Below are 21,094 nucleotides of genomic sequence, written 5' to 3'. Positions count from 1 at the left end.
CTGGTGGTGTTCTGGCGGCTCCTTGCTGCTGCCGAGGACTCGGGCCAATCGGCAGGGTGAAGTGGAAGTTCCTGGACATGTCGGCTGATAGATGCCTGTGGTATTTTGCTGAGGCAAGACTCGTGGGAGGACACGTGATGTTTGGAGGGAACATAAACAGGACCTGCTCTCATGGTGTCCCTGCTGGCCCTGGTCAGTCCTGCTGACTTGTGACAATTCGTTGGAGGCCTGGCTGTTTCTGCTGGGTTGTACCACTGCTGTTGACCCGTGTTTGCTATCCTGACACTACAGACCTGGACTGCTGGTATCCTGTCAATTGGGGGTTGAAATCACCCCAAGGAGCTACTTCTTGACAGCATACTGCAGAGCCCATGGCTTCCTCTGGATCGGGTTGCCGTGGCTGATTTGTGCGATCTGAACTGCTGATGTCCTGACAGTGAACCCTGGATTTGCTCAAAGAACCATTTCTAAACAGGTGCACTTCTCTCATAGCACAATATCCTTCCTTCACTACATCCTGGAGGATGGTGGACTAAAGCATGTAAGAACCTTTATTAAAACCCAAGTCTACACTGAGGCAAGAGAGGCAGGACTCTCCTCAGCCCATCCATGAGATCTAAATGACAGACAACCCCACTCTCTGCCTTCAGAGAAGCAGGCGAGTTAGGACAGGAGGCCCCGCCAAGGACACCAAACACAGCACCACAAACCACTGCCCATAGAACATTTATTTCTCAGAGAGAAAATAAGACGTCATATTATGGTAGGTAAAATTAACTCTTGTATTCTTTACAGGCATAGTTTTTCTGTTTATTACCTCTCTTATAACCATCTGTTATAAACAATTCTAGAAGGCAAATAAAGTCACTTTCTACAATAAATAGAGCATCGTGTGCTTCACAGCAGACCAGACAGAGACACGAGGCCCCACGCCACAGCAGGATCTGAGCCGCATCCTGTCCTAAAAGAGCAGTTTAAGTGGGACTCGGAGAGAGGGGAGGATTCAGAGACTGAAAAATAGAGACGAAGGAGGAGATCGAGTGTTGGGGAAAGGAGGCAGAGAGGGAGAAAGCCCCGAGATCTTCACACAGGTTTAGATGAGGGTCACAGAGTCCACAGCTGACCAGCTACCTGGGGAGAGGGGGCCATCGGCTCCTCTGACTAGACTGCACAGCACGGCTGTGGAATGGAGGGTCCCGACAATGGAGAGTGCGTGCCTGAATAGCTCACGACGGCATCTCACCGCCATCTGCGCTGTTTACTGGACAGAATCTGGCCGACACGGTGGGTTTTGTTGGTTCCTTTTTAAACTCTGGCTCATGTCCCAAATGTGTAAGAAGTTGGTGGTTGGTTGGTTGTAATTTTTAAAAAGCTTGAGTATGTAAAAATGGCAGTGATCTCCCCAGGGACTTTGTTTTTGCCCAAAACTCCCCTATGAAAAAATTTAAAACAATAAAAATAATATCAAGGTAGAAATCAACATGGCAATTGACGGTGTGCAAACCCGCCTGCAGCTTTGGTGCTTAAGAAATGTCAAGAGCAGAGCCTCCGAGACTGTTGGCTCACCAGTCAGCTTTCCTCATTCACAGTTTTCCTTCCTTTTTGAGGGGAGGAGTTGAGGTGAAGGTGAAGAATAGGTGGAAGGTGGGGGATGAAAGAAAACAGCTGTGTTCCCTGCTCTGGGAGGCAGGAGCAGCAAACCCAGGGGGAGGGTGCCGGAAGGCAGTGCCATGCCCTGCGGTGACGTGCTGATGCAGTAAGGCTTGGGGCTGCTGCAGGAAGAGAAGAGCCACCGAGGGGAGGAGTGGCATCAGCATGCCCACTGAAAGGCACACGCCACAATACCCATCCAGCCTGTGCATGGACAAGGGCTGCCCTCAGCTGGGCTCTGCCTGTCAGGGGCACAAGTGGGCTTCTGTGGGTGTGGGGGAAGGGTCCTGACAAGTGGGATAGCGTCTACCTGGGGCACAAGCGCCTGGCAGACTCCATCTAATGTAGCAGCTGGCCAGGGAGGAAATGGGGCATCAAAGAAAAAGATCAATTTGGTGATGTTGCTGTCATTTTGGCACAAGGGAGAGAGGAGAGCAATGAGGGGAGGGAGAGCTGGACTGGGTGTGGGAGATGAGACAGGGGTGTGAACACAGGCAATGTGGGGCGAGGGGAGCTCTGAGGGTTCCCGAGGGACCCTGGCACATCTCTGGGATCAGTGTGAGAACCTTGCCTGCCCTGAGGTACGGTTAGGTGGGAGAGGCATGGAGGGAGCCAGCTGGCCCCAGGAAAGCAGCCTAGGCCCTCTTGTCTTGTGGGCCAGGTCCATCTCCCTGGCTGGCTAAGACTCTCAACTGTTTCTGCCTCTAAGTGGTTCCTCAGTAGAATATCCGCAGGGACCTCGGGTGGGAGTTTTTGGCACACAGCAGCCCTCCAGGGGAACCACATGACTGGTCAATCTTGAGCCTTGCCCTTGGAGACCCAGTCCAGTCAGGGCCTGCCATTAATTAGAAAGAAGCTGCCGGCCATACGCATGGCAGGGGCAGGAGAGGCTTCTCATGCCTCAGGGACAGAGGAGAGGCAAAGAAGGCAGACACAGGCCCAGCTCCACTCTTACAGGTAGCTGGAAGTGACAAAGGAGTGGGACCCGCGTACTCGGCTCAGGTGGATCATGGCGCGGTCATAGGCCACTTGTACTGACTTCCGGATGCTGGTTTTGCGGCCTTCAAGCATCTTGAGCTTGTCCACAGTGTCCTCCACACCCAGGGGCAGGACTTTGTCCTTTGGAAGCCACTGCCTGAAATGCAAACAGCAAACAGAGCTGAGATGCAGCTGCAGTAGGTCCTGCAGGGGCCTCTGGACCCAGCTCCCAGGTAAGCGAGCTCCAGGGGGGGAGGAGTGGGGAGCTGATGTGTCACCCACAGGCTGGGCCTTGGTGCCAGGCATTTCTGTTTCTAGCAGTTCTGCCTCCTTTCTACACAGACACGGGCACCAACACTTTACCAGCCATAGAAACCTCTCATAAAGGACACCACTCTGTCCCGGCTTCTTCAGAAATGGGACATCCTTTCCCTCAGCTGTTGGGAGTGACCTGTTTAGCTTTCACTTTAATCTCTCTGCTAACTACCTAATCTTGGAGCTGCCTACCCAAGGTCATGCCCATCCCCAGAATCAGGTGACATTTGGTGACTGGTGGATTAAGGGTACAGAGATCTGCATTCCCAGGACCTCTCCTGAGCTCTCCAGAGGAGAACCAAGGCCTCCACTCAGTATGCTGTGGCTGGACTTCTCCCTGTGCCCTGCTGGAACCCTAACCCTGTGGCTTTCTGGTGACAGTCTCCTCCTGAAACGCTCTAAACTTCCTCTAAGCACTGTTAGCTAGTGTCCTTAGGGACAGCCACAAGCAGAAGCGTCTCTCCTCACATGGGCTGATCCTGCGGCAGCTGTCACTCACCAGGTCCTCTTGTTGTCAAAGAAGAGGACAAGAAAGAGCCTCTCTCCAGCCTCTGCCTGCTTCTGCTCGCCCAGCTTCAGCACGTCCAGTGGAGGGACAGGGATGGGGACACCGTTGTGCAGGAGGCCCTCGCGGGGCATCTTGGGATCGATGATCTGGAGGCAGAAGAGAGACAGGCCCTGAGCAGGGGAGGATGGAGAGCTACAGGCCCAACTATCAAGGCGTCAGACAAGGGCTCAGTCCTCAGGATCCAGTGATGGAGAGGCTGGCATGGCTCGCCAGTGCTCCAGCGTAGAGACCTCGACTTTGTCCTTCCAGTCAACTGTGTCGCCCTTCCTTCCCAGCCTTGCGCAGTCAGTCCTTCGGATGGAAGGACTGAGCAGGTGATTCAGATATGGAAACCAGAGAGGCAACCTCTCCTGACCATGTCTGCCAGAAGGACTGCAGCCATGCCCCTGGTCGCTCTCTTACCATCTCTGTAATTCACTTCAGCACTCAGGGCCTTGCTCAACCGAGCACCAGGCTGTGACCACAGAGAAAGCTCAGCCAGGCAAAAGACAGAATGCTAGTTCTGGGCAACAGGCTTTGGCTACCTGCCGCCTTCCCAAGGCAAGCGGGGCCAGACACCTCTGTGGTGAATTGGAGGAGACAGAAAGACAGCTGAAAGGGTCAGGTTTTGAGGGGGAAAACCAAAGCCACAAAAGGAACTAATCTCCAGAAGGGTAAGGCCCATCTGATTCTGAGCAGGAGATTAACAGCCCAGTAGCTCTCCAGGTCTGTGTAGCACTTTCTGTTCCCGAGGCTCACAACTATCCACACAACATCTCACTTCAATCTCCTGTTGAGGCCGGAAGTCTGACAGGTGTTAGCAGACAGGGAAACTGGCACAGGATGAGAATTATGGAAACGGTGGCTGGGACTGAAACCAGCTGCCCTGGAGCCTCTCCTGTGATCTGGCTTTGGGCCTAGGTTGCAGGCAACCTCCAATCCAGCCCTACTTCCAGAGCAGCTGGCTTATGACCTCTGTGCACAGAGGCCAGAGAGACTTGGAAACTGACTGAGGAAGAGCCTTCCCTAGAGATAGAGCAATCCTAATTTCAACGTCCTGCCCCAAGGACCTCTGCTCATCAGAAACTGCTCATTCACCTGGCCATCTGCCAGCACCCCATGACCTTCCAAGGTAAGGCACTAAAGAAATGCTACTGAGAGTCTACTGAGGTCCTGAGAGCTGGCTCAGCAGAGCGCACATGCCGCTATTCCAGAAGACCCAAGTTCAGCAACTAGTACCCAACTAGTACCCATAGGGTGGCTTACAACCTTCTGCAACTTGAGTTCCAGGTGACTGACACCTTCTGACTCCTCACCCCTGGGCACCAGACATGAGTGTGGTACATAAACATATATACATGTAAGCAAAATACTCATACACATACACATTAAATCAATAAATCTAAACAAATTCCTTAGAGACCCTAAGAAAGTATGACTGTCTCCCAGGCTGCCTGTTACTCTCCTGGGACTGAAGCTGAAGATCTAATGAGACAACAGGAACGGTTAAGGGAAGAGGGTGCTCTGCTGTCTCTACCTGCACCTGCCGGCTGTCAGACAGAGACTGGGAAGACCTGGAGGATGAGTGGTCGGAGGACAGCCGCACCCAGCCCATCTCCCCAATGAGCGTGATGCAGGTTTACAGAGCATGGATGTGAAGCTCGTGGTAAGGTCCAACATAACATGCAGCAAATGTGGGCACACACTATCACAGCTGCAATACGTGAACACAAAAGGGAACAGTACAAATATCAGTCCATATGCTACAAAGGGATGGTTACATAGCTTCCCCCTCCTCCTTTTCTGTTTTTCCAAACCTCCTGTAATGTGCATATTACTTCTGCAGAAGCAAAACAAAACCCCAACACCTCCCGGTATAACATGCACAATGGACATGCACAGGAAGAGGAATGCAGGCCAAGTTCCAAAATAAAGGCACAGCTTGTGTTCAGGTGATGAGCCAACTTCTTTGGTTTGGTTTGGTGCGAGTCAGGGTCTCCCTATGTAGCCCTAGTTGTCCTGGGACTATATAGACCATACTGGCCTTGAACTCAGTGAGATCCACCTGCCTATGCTGAGGTAAATAGTGTATGCTACCAGGTCCCAGTGTTTTGTTTGTTTGTATTTTAAAGGCTAGTTTTGGACTGTCTCTCTTTCATTGTGAGGTTTGAAAACAACAACAAACAACAAAACCCAACGCCCCACACCTGCCAACACTGCCGATGCCTTGACTAAACTGGGCCCGTGGTCTCATTTTTACAAAGGTCCCAGTTCAGTGCCTCCAGCTACCGGGTATGGGGGAATTTTTCACACCCGCCATAGCTGGGGGGGGGGGGGGGGGACAAAGTAGGCTAAACAAACCAATATGGCTCCAGGAAGTGGCACAATATCATTGCAACAGGGTTTCCTCATCATCACACACAGGATCCTGTCTTCTCTATCTCAGGAGGCTACTGTCAGGCTCAAGAGCCACACAGGCAGGGCTGAGACAAGCCCAGGGCTGTGCACAGAAGAGGTCCCGGGTGGCTCCCTCCAGCTCCACAGACCCTAAGAAACACCCGAGAAAACCAAAACCAAAACCCATGCCTGGACTCTTCGGTGTTCTAGGGCAGAGCTGACTCTACACATCTTTTAAAATCTCCCTAGAGGATTCTTACGAGATGCAAAGGTTTCCAGTTGGTGGTTTTATCTTCCAGAGCCTGTGGCCAATCCCTCCCCAGGGAAAGCTTTAGGAGGTTGTGCAGGTTTGGAAAGGAATGGCCCCCTGAGAGTCAGGCATTTCAATGCTTGGCCACAGGGAGTGCCACTAGGGTGTGATGTTAGTGGAGTAGGTGTGGCCTTGTTGGAGGAAGTGTGTCACTGTGAAGGCGGACTTTGAGGTCTCTCATGCTCAAGCTCCACCCAGTGAGGAATCAAGAGTTCCCCCCAACTGCCTTCAGATCAAGATGCAGAACTCTTGGCTCCTCTAGCACCATGTCTGCCTGCATGCTGTCATGCCCCCGCCACGATAACGGACTGAACATCTGAAACTGTAAACCAAACCCAATTAAATGTTTGACTTCCTAAGAGCTGCCATGGCTTTGGTATCTCTTCACAGCAATTAAGAAACCCTAATTAAGACAAATATCGAGGCTAAGGAGGCAGATAGAATTATTAGCGACTACCAGTGGGAGTGGAAACCAAAACTAACTTCCAGGCAACTTGGCAACTTTGTGCCAGAATTCTGTATAGATGTTGCCTCTGGCAACTCCTGAGAAATGATTGCGATTGTGCACCAAGGTAAAGCTAAGACGCTCACTGACAACTGCTGACCACAGTGAAAGACTACATCTAAATGGGGGAGGGGGCTGGAAAATGGTCAAAGCGTGGTACGTGAGAGCAACTAAAAGATGATGTCATCATTAACAAGGTCATGATGATGTCATCATTATCAAGGACATGATGATGTCATCGTTAACAAGGATGTGATGGCAGTTTTTCATCATGTGAGATGGATATGTTTATGGTATTCTGGGAAGGGAAAAGGTTAAAGACGTGTTGCCTCCTATGCACACGCGAATGCATGGAAAAAGGGGTGGACTGCAGTCCTAAGGGGTCAGGACTGGGGAAGATTCCTAATGCAGTGGCTCAAAACAAAGGCTTTCTTTCCATCATATTGTGAGCCCCGAAATCAAATTCCAACCCCAGTGTTTACTGGCAGACTGACAGTAGCTAACAGACCCTGTCTCTTCCCAACAAAACAAGACCAACCATTCTGTCCCTGGCGTTTCAAGGATTTCATGTGGCAGATGTTTAATAACACCGCTCACTCAGCATTATTAGCATTTTAAACCACACTAGCAGTGTTCCTCCTACACAGAGGCAAATGAGCAATGCTGCAGAAGCCCTAAGCACCGGGTCTCGAACACCTGGAGCCTTGTGTGTGGGGAGGGTGGGTTGCCCCAGGAAAGCTAGGGTAAAGATCCCCCTCCCCTCTGCAGCTAAAGGCACCTGACTCCCACCACACTCATACAATCAGATAATCCCCCAAGGCAAGGCAGGGGCCAGAGCCGCCAGGAGACAGGGAACAGGAGGGTGTCGTCTGGGGCAGACTCACCAAGGCAGGGTAGGAGGGGTAGCCTCGGCACTTGGCCCACACCAGCTCCAGGGGCTCCAGGTCTCCGCGGTCTTCAAAGGGCATCAGGAGGCTTCTGCCTGGGGGGTGGGGGAGGGGAGGAGACAGCGCCCAAAGGGGACTTGGCATGGTGCCCCAAGCCCTGCCTGTGGCTTCCATCTGACTGGGGCAGCCCAGGATCGAGTCAGCAACGCCCTCCACCCTTTCCTCGGGGATTCTAAGACTGGGTCAGGGGTCAGCAAAGTAACCCTATAAATGGCCAGCTGATCAGTACATATTTCATCATTTTAGGAGCCACATGGTTTCTGCGGCTGCAGCATGGAAATAGCCAGAATCTAAACAGATGAGCATGTCTCCTCAGCAATAAAATTCACATTTCTGATGCTGAAATCTGAATTTCATATAACTTATAAAAAATACAATCTTTTTCATAATTTGAAATGTAGGACTATTTTTAGTTCATGAGCCACATAAAAACAGACAACAGGAGATAGTTTACCAACCTCTGACCCTAAATTCTGGGACAGCTTCTCTGGGAGAAAAAAATAATGGCTTCACCTCCAGGGCCTCTTAGGGAGAGGGAGCATGCTCCAGCTTGAGCAGAGACAGCACCATCTGCACTCCAGGTTGGGAGTTCTTCTCAATGGAGGCTTCATCTCAATAGAATCTGAACACTGCTCTGACCAGGCCACAATGGCCCAAGCAAGCACCTGGCTGCACCACAAACCAGCAAAGCCAAGCCGACGGGCAGGTATTTCCTGACCTTAGGTATCGCCTAGGATAGGCTGCACCTCCTCAGCCTAAGGCTCTGAGCACCACGGAAACCACGTTCCTACCCAACACCTGCACACTGTGGATAGGAGGTGACCTTCAGCCAGCTAAGGAAAAGAGCTCAGATTTAAGAGCAGAGATGTACAGTTATTAACTAAGATGGAAAAGATGGCGTTTCGAAGCCAGTAAGTGAAGAACATTGATGATGAACAAGCCAGCACTGAGACTAGCTGAGCGAAAACCTGTGCAGCCAGCTACACGCCAGAGAAACTGCAGACCAGTCCGGATCTTTTGGAATGCAATTCTATTCAGTGTCGCAGGAGCATTAAAATAAATTTTTGCAGCATCTGCTCCAGTACACTTCTTAGGAAATTTATTATATGAAAGGTAACAGGGCTGGAGAGACGGCTCAGAGGTTTAGAGCACTGACTGCTCTTCCAGAGGTCCTGAGTTCAATTCCCAGCAATCACAATGAGGTTTACAACCACCTGTCATGGAATCTGATGTCCTCTTCTGGTGAGTCTGAAGACAGCTGCAGTGTACTTATATATAATAAGTAAGTCTTTCTTAAAAAGGTAATAAAAGGATTTCAGGCAAAAATGTGCATTCAGAATATTGTTTGTGTTAAAAGCTGGAGTTAACCCACTGTCCACTCAACTCAACCACAAAGTGTTACTTGTCAGACAGAAGGTTCCAGTAATACAGTGCACAGCAAAATCATGAGCCAAAAAGGGAAAAATATACGAGCAAAACTGTGAGTACAAGAGTGTGTACCGGATCTACACTTGTCAAATGTGCCTAAAAGACCTGGAAGCAATGCAGAAGCAAGACAGCTGTGTTCCACACTGGGCTTTGGGAGCGCAAGTCTTTAAAAATCTTTTGGCTTCGGTTTTAGTATGTGGGTTTAAAACGTAAGGGAAAAAGTGTCACCACCAGAAGCACAAGTGTGTCAGATCCACTTCCTGACTTCACACTTAAAGACACACAGATTCATCTGGACATGAGACCTGATGTCTGAGTGCAGACACAAAGAGATGGAACTCAAAGGCATGCATCCATCAGCGGACACTGGGAAAGGCAGAAGAAAGGACCCCTGTGTTAGAGGGACCGGCAGAGACTGGCCATCCAGAGTACACATGACAGACACCTGAGAGTTAAGAAGCAGCTGCTTTGGACCTGCTCCATCTGGGAGCCACCCCAGCCTCCTGGGGCCCTGCCTTGCCTTCATTTCTATTGGGTGAAACAGACAGGATTGACAAAGCCAGGGTTAGTAGTGACACGTTACCGCCAATACGCTAGAGAGCAAAGTTCAGCAACATCAACCAGAACTACAAACATGCTTCCTCCAACCTAACACTCCACAGACAGAATGGCCTGTGCCTACAGAGGCCGCTCTGTAGAGGCAGCACTGACCGGACACTTCAATGTCACCTGTGGAGGGCTTTAGTGATGCTAAGGAATCCTCTCATACAATGGGCTCTGAGCAGTGTAGGGTGGGGGTAAAGCAAAGGATTTCCAGGGTCTGCCATGAACTAGAAGAAAGGAATGGGGGGCCCTGTACACTTCTCTCAAATACACATACAGGTTTCAGTTAGAATATATATTAAGTAGTTCTGGGGGGAAAAAAAAAACCCACAAAGCTAGCAGCTGATATTCTGGAGGGGAATGCTGGCTTTCATTAGAGCGTCTGGATTTTCGGTCACCACAGGCATGTGTTAACTATTCAAACCGTGCTGGCTAGTGTTTTTGTTTTGATTTGGTTTGTTAGCCTAGATGCAGGTCCTCTGGGAAGAAGGACTCTTGATTGAGAAAATGCTTCTATCACACTGGTCTATGGGCAAGTCTGTGGGCAATTTTTAAATTGACGATTGATGAAGGAGGGTGCAGCCCCCTGTGGCTGATGTGACCCCTGGCTGGTGGTCCAGGGCTGTATAAGAAAGCACCTGAGAGAGCCGTGGAGAGCAAGGCTGTAAGCAGTACTCCTCCACGGCTTCTGCCCCACCGGGACTGTAAGCTGTAAGTAAGGAGAACCCCTTCCCCTCAGGTTGCTTTTATCATGATCACAATCACAGGCACATGAACTCAAAATACAACACAAACTGGAGATACTTAAAAACAAAACAAAAGCCAAGTGTGTTACTGGCCCAAGAGTAAAGGCCACCTCTCTCGTCAGTGTCTGTGGGTGTGGCCCTCACAGACTGACAGCCAGGTTGTGAGCCCCTGCACAAAACAGCTCGGACAGCTGGCTCCTCAGAGCATCTGCTTTCCCCAGCTCTGCCTCGAGAGTCTCCTCACCTGAGCCACTATGGTCAGAGTCTCCATTCACACCTTCCAGGAAGGGCACGCGAGACAGGGCTGGCTTCCCACGGCTGCGTTTGGGAGGCGTCAGGCCACTGCACAGAGCAGAGGGTGAAATGAGCAGTTGTTAATTGTAACCAACCCACTCTCGCTTTTCCACGTCTGCCGGGCACAGAGCTACAGAAGCACAAAGGCAGAGACAGCCTCTGAAGGCCAGTATTAACCCACGGCAGGCACATGTGACCTGGGAGTTCCCGCCAAAAACCACTGTCCTTCATGGGGCTGGGTTTAATCACAAATCTGTGAGGTCCAGGCCAGCCTGGTCCACACCATGAGACCCACAAGAACAACAGCAACACAAGGAAGGGCAGTCACCCAGTCTCCCTCAGCTCTGTCCGGACCTGCATCCTGTGCTTCACATTTCTTGAGAAGCCACGTTATTTTTGAGATCTGAAAAGTTGCCTCTTTTCCAAATGTTCTATAACAGGCACATCTTCTTTCCAGAATTAGCAAAGACATTTTTAAATTGAAATATAGACCCACTTCTCACTTCCAAATGGTTTGTGAGTGAAGGTTTTCTTGGGTAGGGATGGATTTAAAGAAACCAGCTTCTTTCTCTAAACAAAGCTACTGCAAAGAGGTAAAGTCCAGAGGATGAGGTGGGTCAGTGGGTAAAGGCACTTGATGTCAAGACCCTCGTGGTAGGAGAGTACTCACTCCTACAGGCTGTCCTGACCTCCACAGGCACGGTGACACAAATGAACACACAAGCAAACGCAATAAAATACTTTCAAAAGGAAGTGCTGGGCAGGTTGGTACATGCCTTTAATCCCAGCATTTGGGAGGCAGAAGCAGAGGTAGTCAGATCTCTGAGTTCAAGGCCAGCCTGTTTCAGGACAGCCAGGGATATATAATGAAACCTTGTCTCATAAAAAAGAAAAAGAAAGAAAGGGAGGGAAAGAAGAGAGGGAAGAAAGAGACGTGAAGCTAATATTAGACAAAGACAGGAAGTGCTCAACTGAAGCCACCGAAGCGTTGGCTTTTTAAAATAGTTCCTCATGCAGTTTTAATGCACAATCAGAGCTGTGAGTTTCTGGGCAACAATTATGTATCTGGGAACCCCCCCACCCATCACAGTTTAAAAAATCCTACTGCTGCTGGCCATGGGCACACACTTCTAATCACAGACTAGGCAGAGGCAGGTGGATCTCTGTGATTTTTGAGGCTAGAGCTAAGCTACACAGTAAGACGGTCTCAAAAATAAATATTGCTGATCTATAAATTTTCCACCAGAAAATGTGATTAAAAGATGAGTCGAGTTTTTACAGAAAGCCAAGATGTAGCAAGGAGCGGGAATGGCTAGAGCATGGAACTCAGTCTCTCTGAGTCAGAGCTGAATTTATGCTAAAAGGTGGCTTAACCAAAATTCCCTCAGGAAATGCAGTTGGTACCTATTTGGGAAGCAACCTCAGTAAAGCCCAATTCATACGGAGGATCCAGTCCACTTGGCCTACAAAACCTGCCCATGCACCTCAGAGCGTGACTGTGTGGATGAAAGATGCTAGTGATTTCACTAGAAGCCTCTCTCCATCAACATGGAAACATCTTAGGACACAACAGAAGAGAGAAGGATGAGCCAGTTAGCAGACAAGCCAAGGCAGCTGGCTTCCACCTGTGACCTTCTGCGACCCTGAGAAGTGATCGCCTCGGTGGTGCTGGGACAGTCCACTTTCACAAACCCACTCACTGTTGTGATGGTCTCGTGTTTTCAAGTCTGAAGTATCACAGACTACCAGTATTCTGCTCCAGAGTGCCGGCACAGACAGGAGGGGGCTTCGACACTAGGCTACAGCTGCAGAGTAAGCTCAGTGTGGTTCTGATGAGGCAGGTGGATGCCGCTGAGGCTTGCTTTGCAGACTTTCCCAAAGACCCAGGCCAAGCCAGGATAGCCAGTCTAAAGTTCAGAGGATAATTTCCATTTATCTCCTCTACAAGATAAGCTATGGGAACTGACAGGTATCTTCACAACAGTGACTCACACACCTCAGCAGCAGCTGAAGGAATGACCCACAAGAGGGTGCGGCTGGGTGTGGCGGGGCACATGTCGGGGGATCAAGGAGGCCAAGCCTCAGTCACATCGAGTTCACAATCTAGGGTACGAGAGACTGTCGTGGAGTACAACAATGATTGGAAAGACCAACCATGGAGCAAATGGGCAAGAGGTCAGTGATCAGTGCAAGGAGACAGGCGGATCTCTGTGAGTTCAAGGCCAGCCAGCCTGATTTACACAGTGAGTTCCAGGAAGCCAGGGCTAAGTAGAGAGACCCTGCCTCAAAACAACAACAACAAACCAGAACAAGAAGAGACAACATGTCTTCAGATAAGAGCTTCCTTTCTGCCCATGCTGGAGAACTTGAGAGGAGGGAGAGGAAAGGAGGGAGAGAGAGAGAGAGAGACACTGTGGTCAGAATTTGGGTCTCCCATTTTACTTACTTTAACTTTATTATTGTGTGTGTGTGTGTGTGTTAGCGCGGGTGTGGAGGCAGTGGCATAAACCTGTGTGAGCCTGTGCAATAGGGGAGCTTTCTGCTTCCACCCTGGGATTCTGGGAACTGAGCCTGCCAGGTCCCAGTCTCTTGTGCTTAAACTCTGAACATCAGACTGAAAGAGGAAACACCTGTCAAGGGCATGGCTCCTCTACCAAACAGAAATCCTGGGGAAGTAGCAGCTGACTGCAATTCTTCACAAAGGCAAGCATCACCTGAACCAGCAGGCTGGCTTGGACTGTTTCTGTGACTCACAGATGGGAAGCCTGCCCTTCAGTAAGGGAAAACAGTACCCTTTCCACCTCAGCCAAGGGCCGGAAGGTGGCAGATGGCTGACCTCAGTCTTATCCCCAACTCCAGTAAACGGACCTTCCAGGTACTTACATATTTGCTTATCTTTACTGGATTTTTGTTTTGTTTTGTTTTAGCAGGGTTTACTACAAAGCCCAGGCTGGTCTCTACCTCATGATTCTCCTATCTCAGTCACCTAAGTGATGAGCTTACAGGTACGAGCCACTGTCCATGAAGGAAGCTGTTCTTGCTTGCTCTCTCAGGTTGGAGAAGCATTTTCTAATATTTTGAAATCTGTATTTTCTAGCCTTAATAAACTCTCTATTCGAATCTACTCCTGTTGTGTCTCTGGAGGCTTTGACAGACAGGGAAGAGCCAAGGCAGTTTTGAGGTTTCATGGGGAGGAAGCCAGCACAGGCCAGAGTGTAACTGGAGACCCACACAGCCCCACCTGGACGCTCAGCAGGTAAGCAAACCTCAAAGCACACAAGCCAGTGAGGCCTGCTATAGAAGCCTTCAGACACAGACCAGCCTTCTCGGTGCTTTCCTAAACAAGGGTTCTCTCAGCAGTCACCATCTGCAGTGGCACCGAGGTCTCTTCATGCAAGCGTGCACACACGCGCTCGCGCACACACGCGCGCGCGCACACACACACACACAGAAAACACAGGGCAATGAGCTCAAACTCTTCGACTTAGGAGAAATGAAGGTTCTGGTGCAGAAATCCTCCCTTTGGGTTAACAAACAGAAGCCCATCCCTTCTCAGCAATGACCAGCACCTAGAGCCTCTGAAAAAGGGGCCTCATTCCTACACAGTACCTCTACAGAAGCCACAGCTTCGGGCACTGGATGTAGCTGACACATGCCTGTAATCCCAGCACCTGGGAAGCAAGGGCTGAGCTGGAGGCTACCCTGAGCAGTAATTCCTATTTCAGAACAAGGGCAAAAATCCAGGCATAATGATATATATGCCCATTATCTCAGCACCTGGGAGACCAAGGCACTACAGATGCTTTGAATTCCAGTCCATGCAGGTCTACATAACGAGATCCTATATCAAGAAACAAAACAAAACCAAAAAAAAAAAAAAGTTTTGGTTGTAACTTACTGGTCGAGCCCTTGAGTAGCCAGGTGTGTGGCCCAGGGTTCAATCCTCACAGAACAGAAGCCAAAACAAACCGAAGAGACCAATCCTATGAAACCATGTCTGCAACAAGCTGGATTATGCTCATGCACATGTACTGGAGTGTGCATCTCAAATGTCAACTTCACTGGGAAACAGGAGATTTAGCACCACAAACTCCACATATCACTCTTCCATTAGAATGGAGCTGAGAATCTAGGGCCAATCCCTTTCCCTCAGGGCTCCCAGTTATAGACAGGCCAGTGCCTGGGGAGATGGCAGTAGTGAGAACTAGAGGAGGAAGCCCAACCTGTTACTGAATGGATGATGAAGGAAGAGGTCTCAGGGCTGTTCGAGCTTGGGGGATAAACATCCTTACCTGCCAGCTTCAAACGCCAGTCCTCCACTGAGACCCAAACTACATTCCGAGTCAGACCCGCTTTCCGTGTGTTTTCCAAAGCCGTTAGTCACGCCTGCCAAGGACACACAGAGTGAGCCCTGAGTGCAGAAGCTCCCTTCCCTGACACACTCCTCACTGTGGGAAGGTGCCTCAGAGGACTAGAGTGGCTGTCCCTGTAGGGAGTGCATCACAGGTGTCAGAGGGACCCTCACAGAGAGAATGTTAGCCAGGAAGCAGACTGTACCTTCTCACGCTCCCCACATAAAAGATGAAGTCAGCACACACCTGACTACAGGGAGAAACTAGGGTTTCTCCACCCAGGTGGACTCACAAGTCCCTGGGTCTGCGCTAACTCCAAACCTCAATCATCAGGGAGGTCTTCTGCCTCTTCAAGAGAAAGCCACAGTCTCACCTCTTTTGATAACCACTCACAAGCCCTCCCTGTCCCAGCTAGCAATAGCAGCTTCCTTCTCAGGGAAGAAGGCAGAAGCTAAGACAGGATAACGGCTTAGGGTCAGCCACACCCAGGGACATCTCCCAGAGCTAGTGAGTTAATGAACAGACTCTTAGGACCACAGCACACAGAGCTAGGCTCTGAAATACTGGCCCTGCTTCTGTGAAGTAGAGAAGCTGTTCAGTATTCCTTTTGCAAAAAAAAAGTGCCTCGAATGGAGTGAGTTGTGTCATTGTCCCAGGGTCACCTTGCCACCATGTAGGCTTCCTTTCTCCATCTGTTGAATCTCTAACTCGAGTCCCACGGCTGACGGTGGATCAGACCGCCGATCTAAGAGCTGTCAGCCACACTTGTGAGAACAAATGCCTGAGCCAGGATGTCTCTTTCCTGGCCTGGCACTTCCTCTAACATAAGGACCTCAGTGTGAGTCAAAGGACTCAGCTGTGCCTTCCTTGCCTGCAAAAGATCAAGGCATGCCTTCTGGGCTCCAGCTCAGACTGTTAACAACTAAGTTGTACTCTGAGGGCCAGTGCCAGGCAGTGGCAACAGAAAAGAAGCATTGCCAGAGTATCCCCAAGCGGTGGGGCCCCAGGTTAGTGGGCTTTCATTTTAGTACAATCATCTCCAGCTGTTTGGGGAGACACACGAAACTGAAAAGTTGACGGTATCTGCTACTGTTGGCAGTGTTCCCTATAATCTACTCTAACCTTAGCCCTGCAACGTAGGAATCACCAGCTCCACATCTGTAAGAAGGAAAGAGGCTCAGAAAGGGTACTTCCCTCCGGTACAGGCAATGGGAACTCAGGGTCAGCTGTAATATCCTAAACTGCTAGCCTAGTACAGAGATGCGTGATCCAAGGAAAGGAATGGTCATGCTGGAAAACAAAGAGGAAAAGCAAGCTCTGGCCCCACAACACAGCTACTACATCAAGGATATATAACAGGAGCAACCGTCAAGAACAGCCTTCCTACCTCACCACCACCAAAGCAGCCTGCCTGGCGTGTAAGGCCCACATGTGTCTTGGGCCCCTCACACCAGCTACCCCTTTGCAGCTGCCCGCAGCTTCAGCTGCCACCTTCACGAGAAGCCTTCCCAACCATGGGTCAAGCTCGCTGAGTGGCTCTGGCAGTGTTAGCGCCCCTGAGCCCACACTCTGGGCTCGGTGATTTCTCAGTGAATTAGGGCACTCTATGTACGTTCTTCTTTCTACTGCGCTGGAGCCGAGGCTGGGTCTCACCTAACCACCCTCTCCCTACCTGAGGCCAGCTCCTGCTGGGCATGCAGTCAGGGCTCCCGTGACCTGGCCCTACCATCAACTGCGCGACCTCCTCTCCTTTCTGCTCCAGGACATGCAAGTGTGCGCCCACCACCACCAAGGTTTTTGCTCATCTGTCCTTTTTAGAATATCCTTCCCCTAGATACACAAGCAGCTCATACTTCAGTTTGTTCAGATTTTTACCCAAATGTCCCCTTCCCTGGCCACTCTGTCTCATGCCACCGAGCACTGTCTATGTGGTGTGACCAGTGTTTGTGTTTTATGACTGTCACCAAGCTTCAAATACGAGATCTCATTTGCCTGAGGTCTATTTCTCCTGTAAGAGAGTCTCATGATCTGTTCACTAATTTTCCTCCAGTTCCTGAGACAGTGTCTGAGAAAAAGTACCTCAAGAGCGAACTGAAGGGAAGCTAGAGACCATTTGACCACATGAAGTCTTACACTCCCCTTAAGGCCAGGGACAGCCCAAGACACAATCTGAAAACAACTGTTCTCAGCTTGTTTCCTCACAAAGCCCCCTAGAGATGGCTGGAGGGGGAAGATGCTCCTTGTCAAGGCAAAGTAGCAAAGTAGATGGGAAATAGGGAAAGAAGTCACAGGCAGTCACCTGTCTCTTCCTCCTGCTGAGGGGACCTCTCGCCCTCACTGTCACTACAGCTCCGGCTCCTTGGCCGCTTCCGGGAATAGTGCTCATCCTCTGTGCTGGCTGGAGAAGCAGGAGCTTCCACTGGGCCATGGTCCTCCCCATTCTCCAGGGTCCCATCTGGACCCCTCTGTAGCTTAACTCCATTCTTGGCCTTCTTGAAGAGGACTGACGTTCGGCGGCCCACACTGTCAAGAGGAGTACCAGGAGGGCTGTCAGGGTTTATGAGAGACAGTGTGTCAATGCCATTGTCACTAAGCAAGCATTGCAAGGGCTCGCTCCCTAGCTGCAGGGCTGATTTTTCTAAGAGCTCTTCATCTTCCACCTTCCGGGACTTTAGGAATCGGCCTGAAGGTTTGCTGTCACTGATGGGTTTCAGGGTTGGGGGATCTGGAGGGGATTCCTGTTCCGACAAGGATGGCGCAGGCCCAGTAGGCTCCAAGGTTGGTGGGGCAGGCAATTTTGAATCATCTGTTAAGAGAAAAAGAGAACCTGCTAGAACATTCTAGAAATAGTCTGCTCCTACAAGTCAGACACCATCTCTGATAAGCAAGGACCAGGGCTTTGACTCCTCTTAGGCATCAGATGAAAGGAGGCATGAGCTCTGTTCACACTCAACAGTTTTCAGTCCCTGCTGTGTGTGAATCAACTAGAAAAGCAGTTCTCAGACTCCCAATGCTGAGATCTGTGGAGAGCTCTTGGTGCTGCTTAAGACAGTGACAAGAATATTTACAACAACATCAACATGTTGGTGGCCAAAATACACGGCTTGAAACTAAAAATGGATCCAGACTCTGTCTAATTGAGCAGGCCGGCAGACAATGAAGGTTAAGATTCTGCACAGAGCCTTACCAAGAAGACAGAAGTGCATTGCTTTGAATAATCCGTTCCCAGCGATGGGTAAGGAAGGCATTCTAGTCAGATTCGTAGGACAGACTAGGTCAAGGTTCAAGATGAGTACAGCTGAGGAAATGTGTTCTTTGTGTCTTGACTGGCTCCCTGAATTCAGCAATCATGGGACCTTTGTTTATGCTTTGTTTGTTCCTTGACTACTTTGTCTTTGATTAAGAACTAACCCCATTCTTTTCCAGCACCTAGAATGCTATAAAAACAGACTGGAAAAAAAAACATAAACCCACCTCAGCACTTGCAGGAGTCATACTATAATGTCTAATTTCCTTTAATCCTCACTCTATCTCTGAAGACCCTGTTGGATGACTGAGCTGGCTTGGTCAGCGAACCTTTAATACAGTGCCTCTTGTGGTCACCCCCTACCATAAAGTTATTTATACTGTTACTTCATAACTAATTTTGCTGCTGTTTTGAATCATAATGTAAGTATCTTTGTAGATAGAGATTACTAACAGGGTAGAAATCCACAGGTTGAGACACACTGCACTAGGAAGCTTTGTAAGAATTCAAAGCCTAAGTTATACTCCAGACCAAATGAAGGCAAATCATAGAGTGGGTTACAGATGGATTACAGAGTGAACCTAATGGTTTGTGTTTCAAATGTCACTCATGCCTGAGAAAGCCACTGGCATAGTCAACAAGGTGAGGCATCAGCTTGCCAGACTGGAGGTTAAATTCTCACCGACACTGGGTTTCCTCGCCTGTCCTCAGTTCCGGTTTGTGAGGGCACCGGCAGGCAGAACCAGTGTTTGCAGATATAAGGAATTTAGCGGTTCTCAAACAAGTCTGTTCCGTTCGAAGCTTTATGAGCCATAGCCCAGATGTCCCCATATGTACCTGAAACTTGACTGGGAAGCCCTCTGTGTGATGCTAGGGCACTGTGTATGACTGCCCTGCCACGGTCAAGCAGTGGAATTCAAATGACATGCTGACAGCCACAAGAAAGTTAATGGTCACATAACCTCCTGATGTCATGTGGCTTCTCTATCCTGTCTCTGACCTACAACAAAACAGGCCAATCTCTGCAATTTGAGCCTTACCAAAACCCACATTTAAGCTCTGTGAGTGACAGGTCTCCCCAAACCTTGGGCTGAGGCAAGGGAAGGCCCCAGTGGGAAGCAGCTTGGTACAGACAGCTCCTGGGTTATGAGAGTCACTTCCTCGATTCATTACGGTGACAGACTCTAATATACTGTTGGCTGCCCTGACACTTTTACTTGAGAAAGCCACCTGCTTCATTCAGTCACTGTGGCCTTTGGTAGTCTGACTCCTCTGCTGGGGTGGGGTTTCCCATGCTTTGTAATAGCATTCCAAATACTGTACGGAAGAGAGACACCCCTACCCCAGCCCTTCCAAGGGCTTTGCCTATCTGCAGAGTCAGACCTATACTCAGGAGAATCCTCGAGAGATTTTTGCCTCTTCCTCCCACCTGCCTGCTGTGACTCTCTCACCTCTGTCCCCTTCGTCTTCTGGCTCCTCCTGTAGGGCCTGCTCCAGCACAGCTGCTTCCCCCCGAGATCCTGCTGGCAGCTCCCCATTAGGCACAGTTTTGTTCGATGACAGGAGCTGTGGCGGTGACGGCTGTGCGAGCTTTTGCCGAAGGGCATTGATTTCCCTGCGCAGCATGCGGACCCGTCGGGTGCGGGCCCCGCTGGACCTCATGGCGCTCACCAGATCCAGTTTCTCCAGCAGTTCCTTCAGCTGTGCCTCTGGGCTGAGGTGGGCCCGGTTCTCTGGGATGAGGATGTTGTCCACTGCCAGGGAGAAAGGGGACAAAAGAGGCTGAAGGACTGGCTCAGCTCAGGATGAGAGAAAAGGGCTGACATCTTTTGGATGCAAACTATGCTCCTGGAAGGGCTAGGCCAGTGACTCCCAGCAGTGTCACACCGCTGCCCAGAAGGGACAGACAGAATGTGGGAAACATCTGCAGGAAGCAAGTCCCAGTTATGCCTATGGCCATGCAGCCCACATGCAGTGGCCTGTCAATCCCTGGCCTGAGTGACAACAAAAGAAGCAGAGACAGGCAGAGTGTGGTGCTCAGATGCACTCTACTCTCTGGTCCTCCTGCCCCAAGCTCCAGACCTACACTGCAGGGATCCAAGAGAAGACGCCTGGAGAGGCCTGACTTTCCAAACGGACAGATCCCCTTTCCTATAGCATTAAGCGTACCATTTTAGCTCTCAGAGCACTGCTCTGCTCCCAACCACAACTTTGCACCTCCAAGGCCCACCCTGATCCTGGGCTATCTGGGCCCTGTCCTGTGTCTCTTCCTGGTCCTTCTCCTCCGTAACCATCCAGGCTTCTCACCATCCTCCCAGGAGAATCGGTAAAAGTCTTCCAATTTGGGTGACTCGGGCAAGTGGGTGCCCCTCTCAGGATCATAGCCGATGTTCTCTGCCTGCCGCCGGGCATGCCGTAGGATGGCCCCTCCCAGGTCCCGCAGGCGGACAGCTGCTCGGTGGAAAATTGTGTCTTTAGCATTATACTTCATGCAGTTGGTAACTATAAGGTTAAAGTCCTCCTCAAACTCCTCCAGGGTGTGGTACAGGTGAGATTCCAGCTTCCGCCTCATAGTAGAAAAATCCATTGGCTTGGATATGAATTCCAGGTAATCTGGAACCTAAACATATAAAACCTGTACAATTACAACAACTATTTATGAGCCACACAGGCGCACCCTTCACTGCTACTTGTGGCCTCCCAACTCTCTGCTGTGGCCATGTCCGGCTCACCGAACACCTGCTTGCCTGGTGCACCCAGACCTCCTACAGATCC

At 50.3% G+C, this 21,094-nt stretch overlaps 1 protein-coding gene across 1 annotated transcript in view; it reads right to left on the bottom strand.

The window, feature by feature from the left end:
• Positions 1 to 761: 761 nt before the first annotated feature.
• Positions 762 to 21,094, bottom strand: part of BRPF3 (bromodomain and PHD finger containing 3) — a 35,060-nt gene continuing 14,727 nt past the window's right edge. Inside the window, exons 6-13 of the mRNA XM_080937801.1 lie at positions 20,627 to 20,939; positions 19,771 to 20,073; positions 17,372 to 17,878; positions 15,013 to 15,106; positions 10,671 to 10,768; positions 7,587 to 7,684; positions 3,443 to 3,597; positions 762 to 2,785 (exon numbers count right to left, since the gene is read on the bottom strand). Of these exons, the coding sequence (XP_080793927.1) occupies positions 2,602 to 2,785; positions 3,443 to 3,597; positions 7,587 to 7,684; positions 10,671 to 10,768; positions 15,013 to 15,106; positions 17,372 to 17,878; positions 19,771 to 20,073; positions 20,627 to 20,939 (1,752 nt within the window). The 3' untranslated portion in view covers positions 762 to 2,601. The remainder of the gene's footprint in view (positions 2,786 to 3,442; positions 3,598 to 7,586; positions 7,685 to 10,670; positions 10,769 to 15,012; positions 15,107 to 17,371; positions 17,879 to 19,770; positions 20,074 to 20,626; positions 20,940 to 21,094) is intronic.

The sequence above is a fragment of the Micromys minutus genome (genome assembly GCF_963924665.1).
Source record: "Micromys minutus genome assembly, chromosome: 25".
Lineage (NCBI taxonomy): Eukaryota > Metazoa > Chordata > Mammalia > Rodentia > Muridae > Micromys > Micromys minutus.
This window is presented reverse-complemented; position numbering and strand designations above follow the sequence as displayed.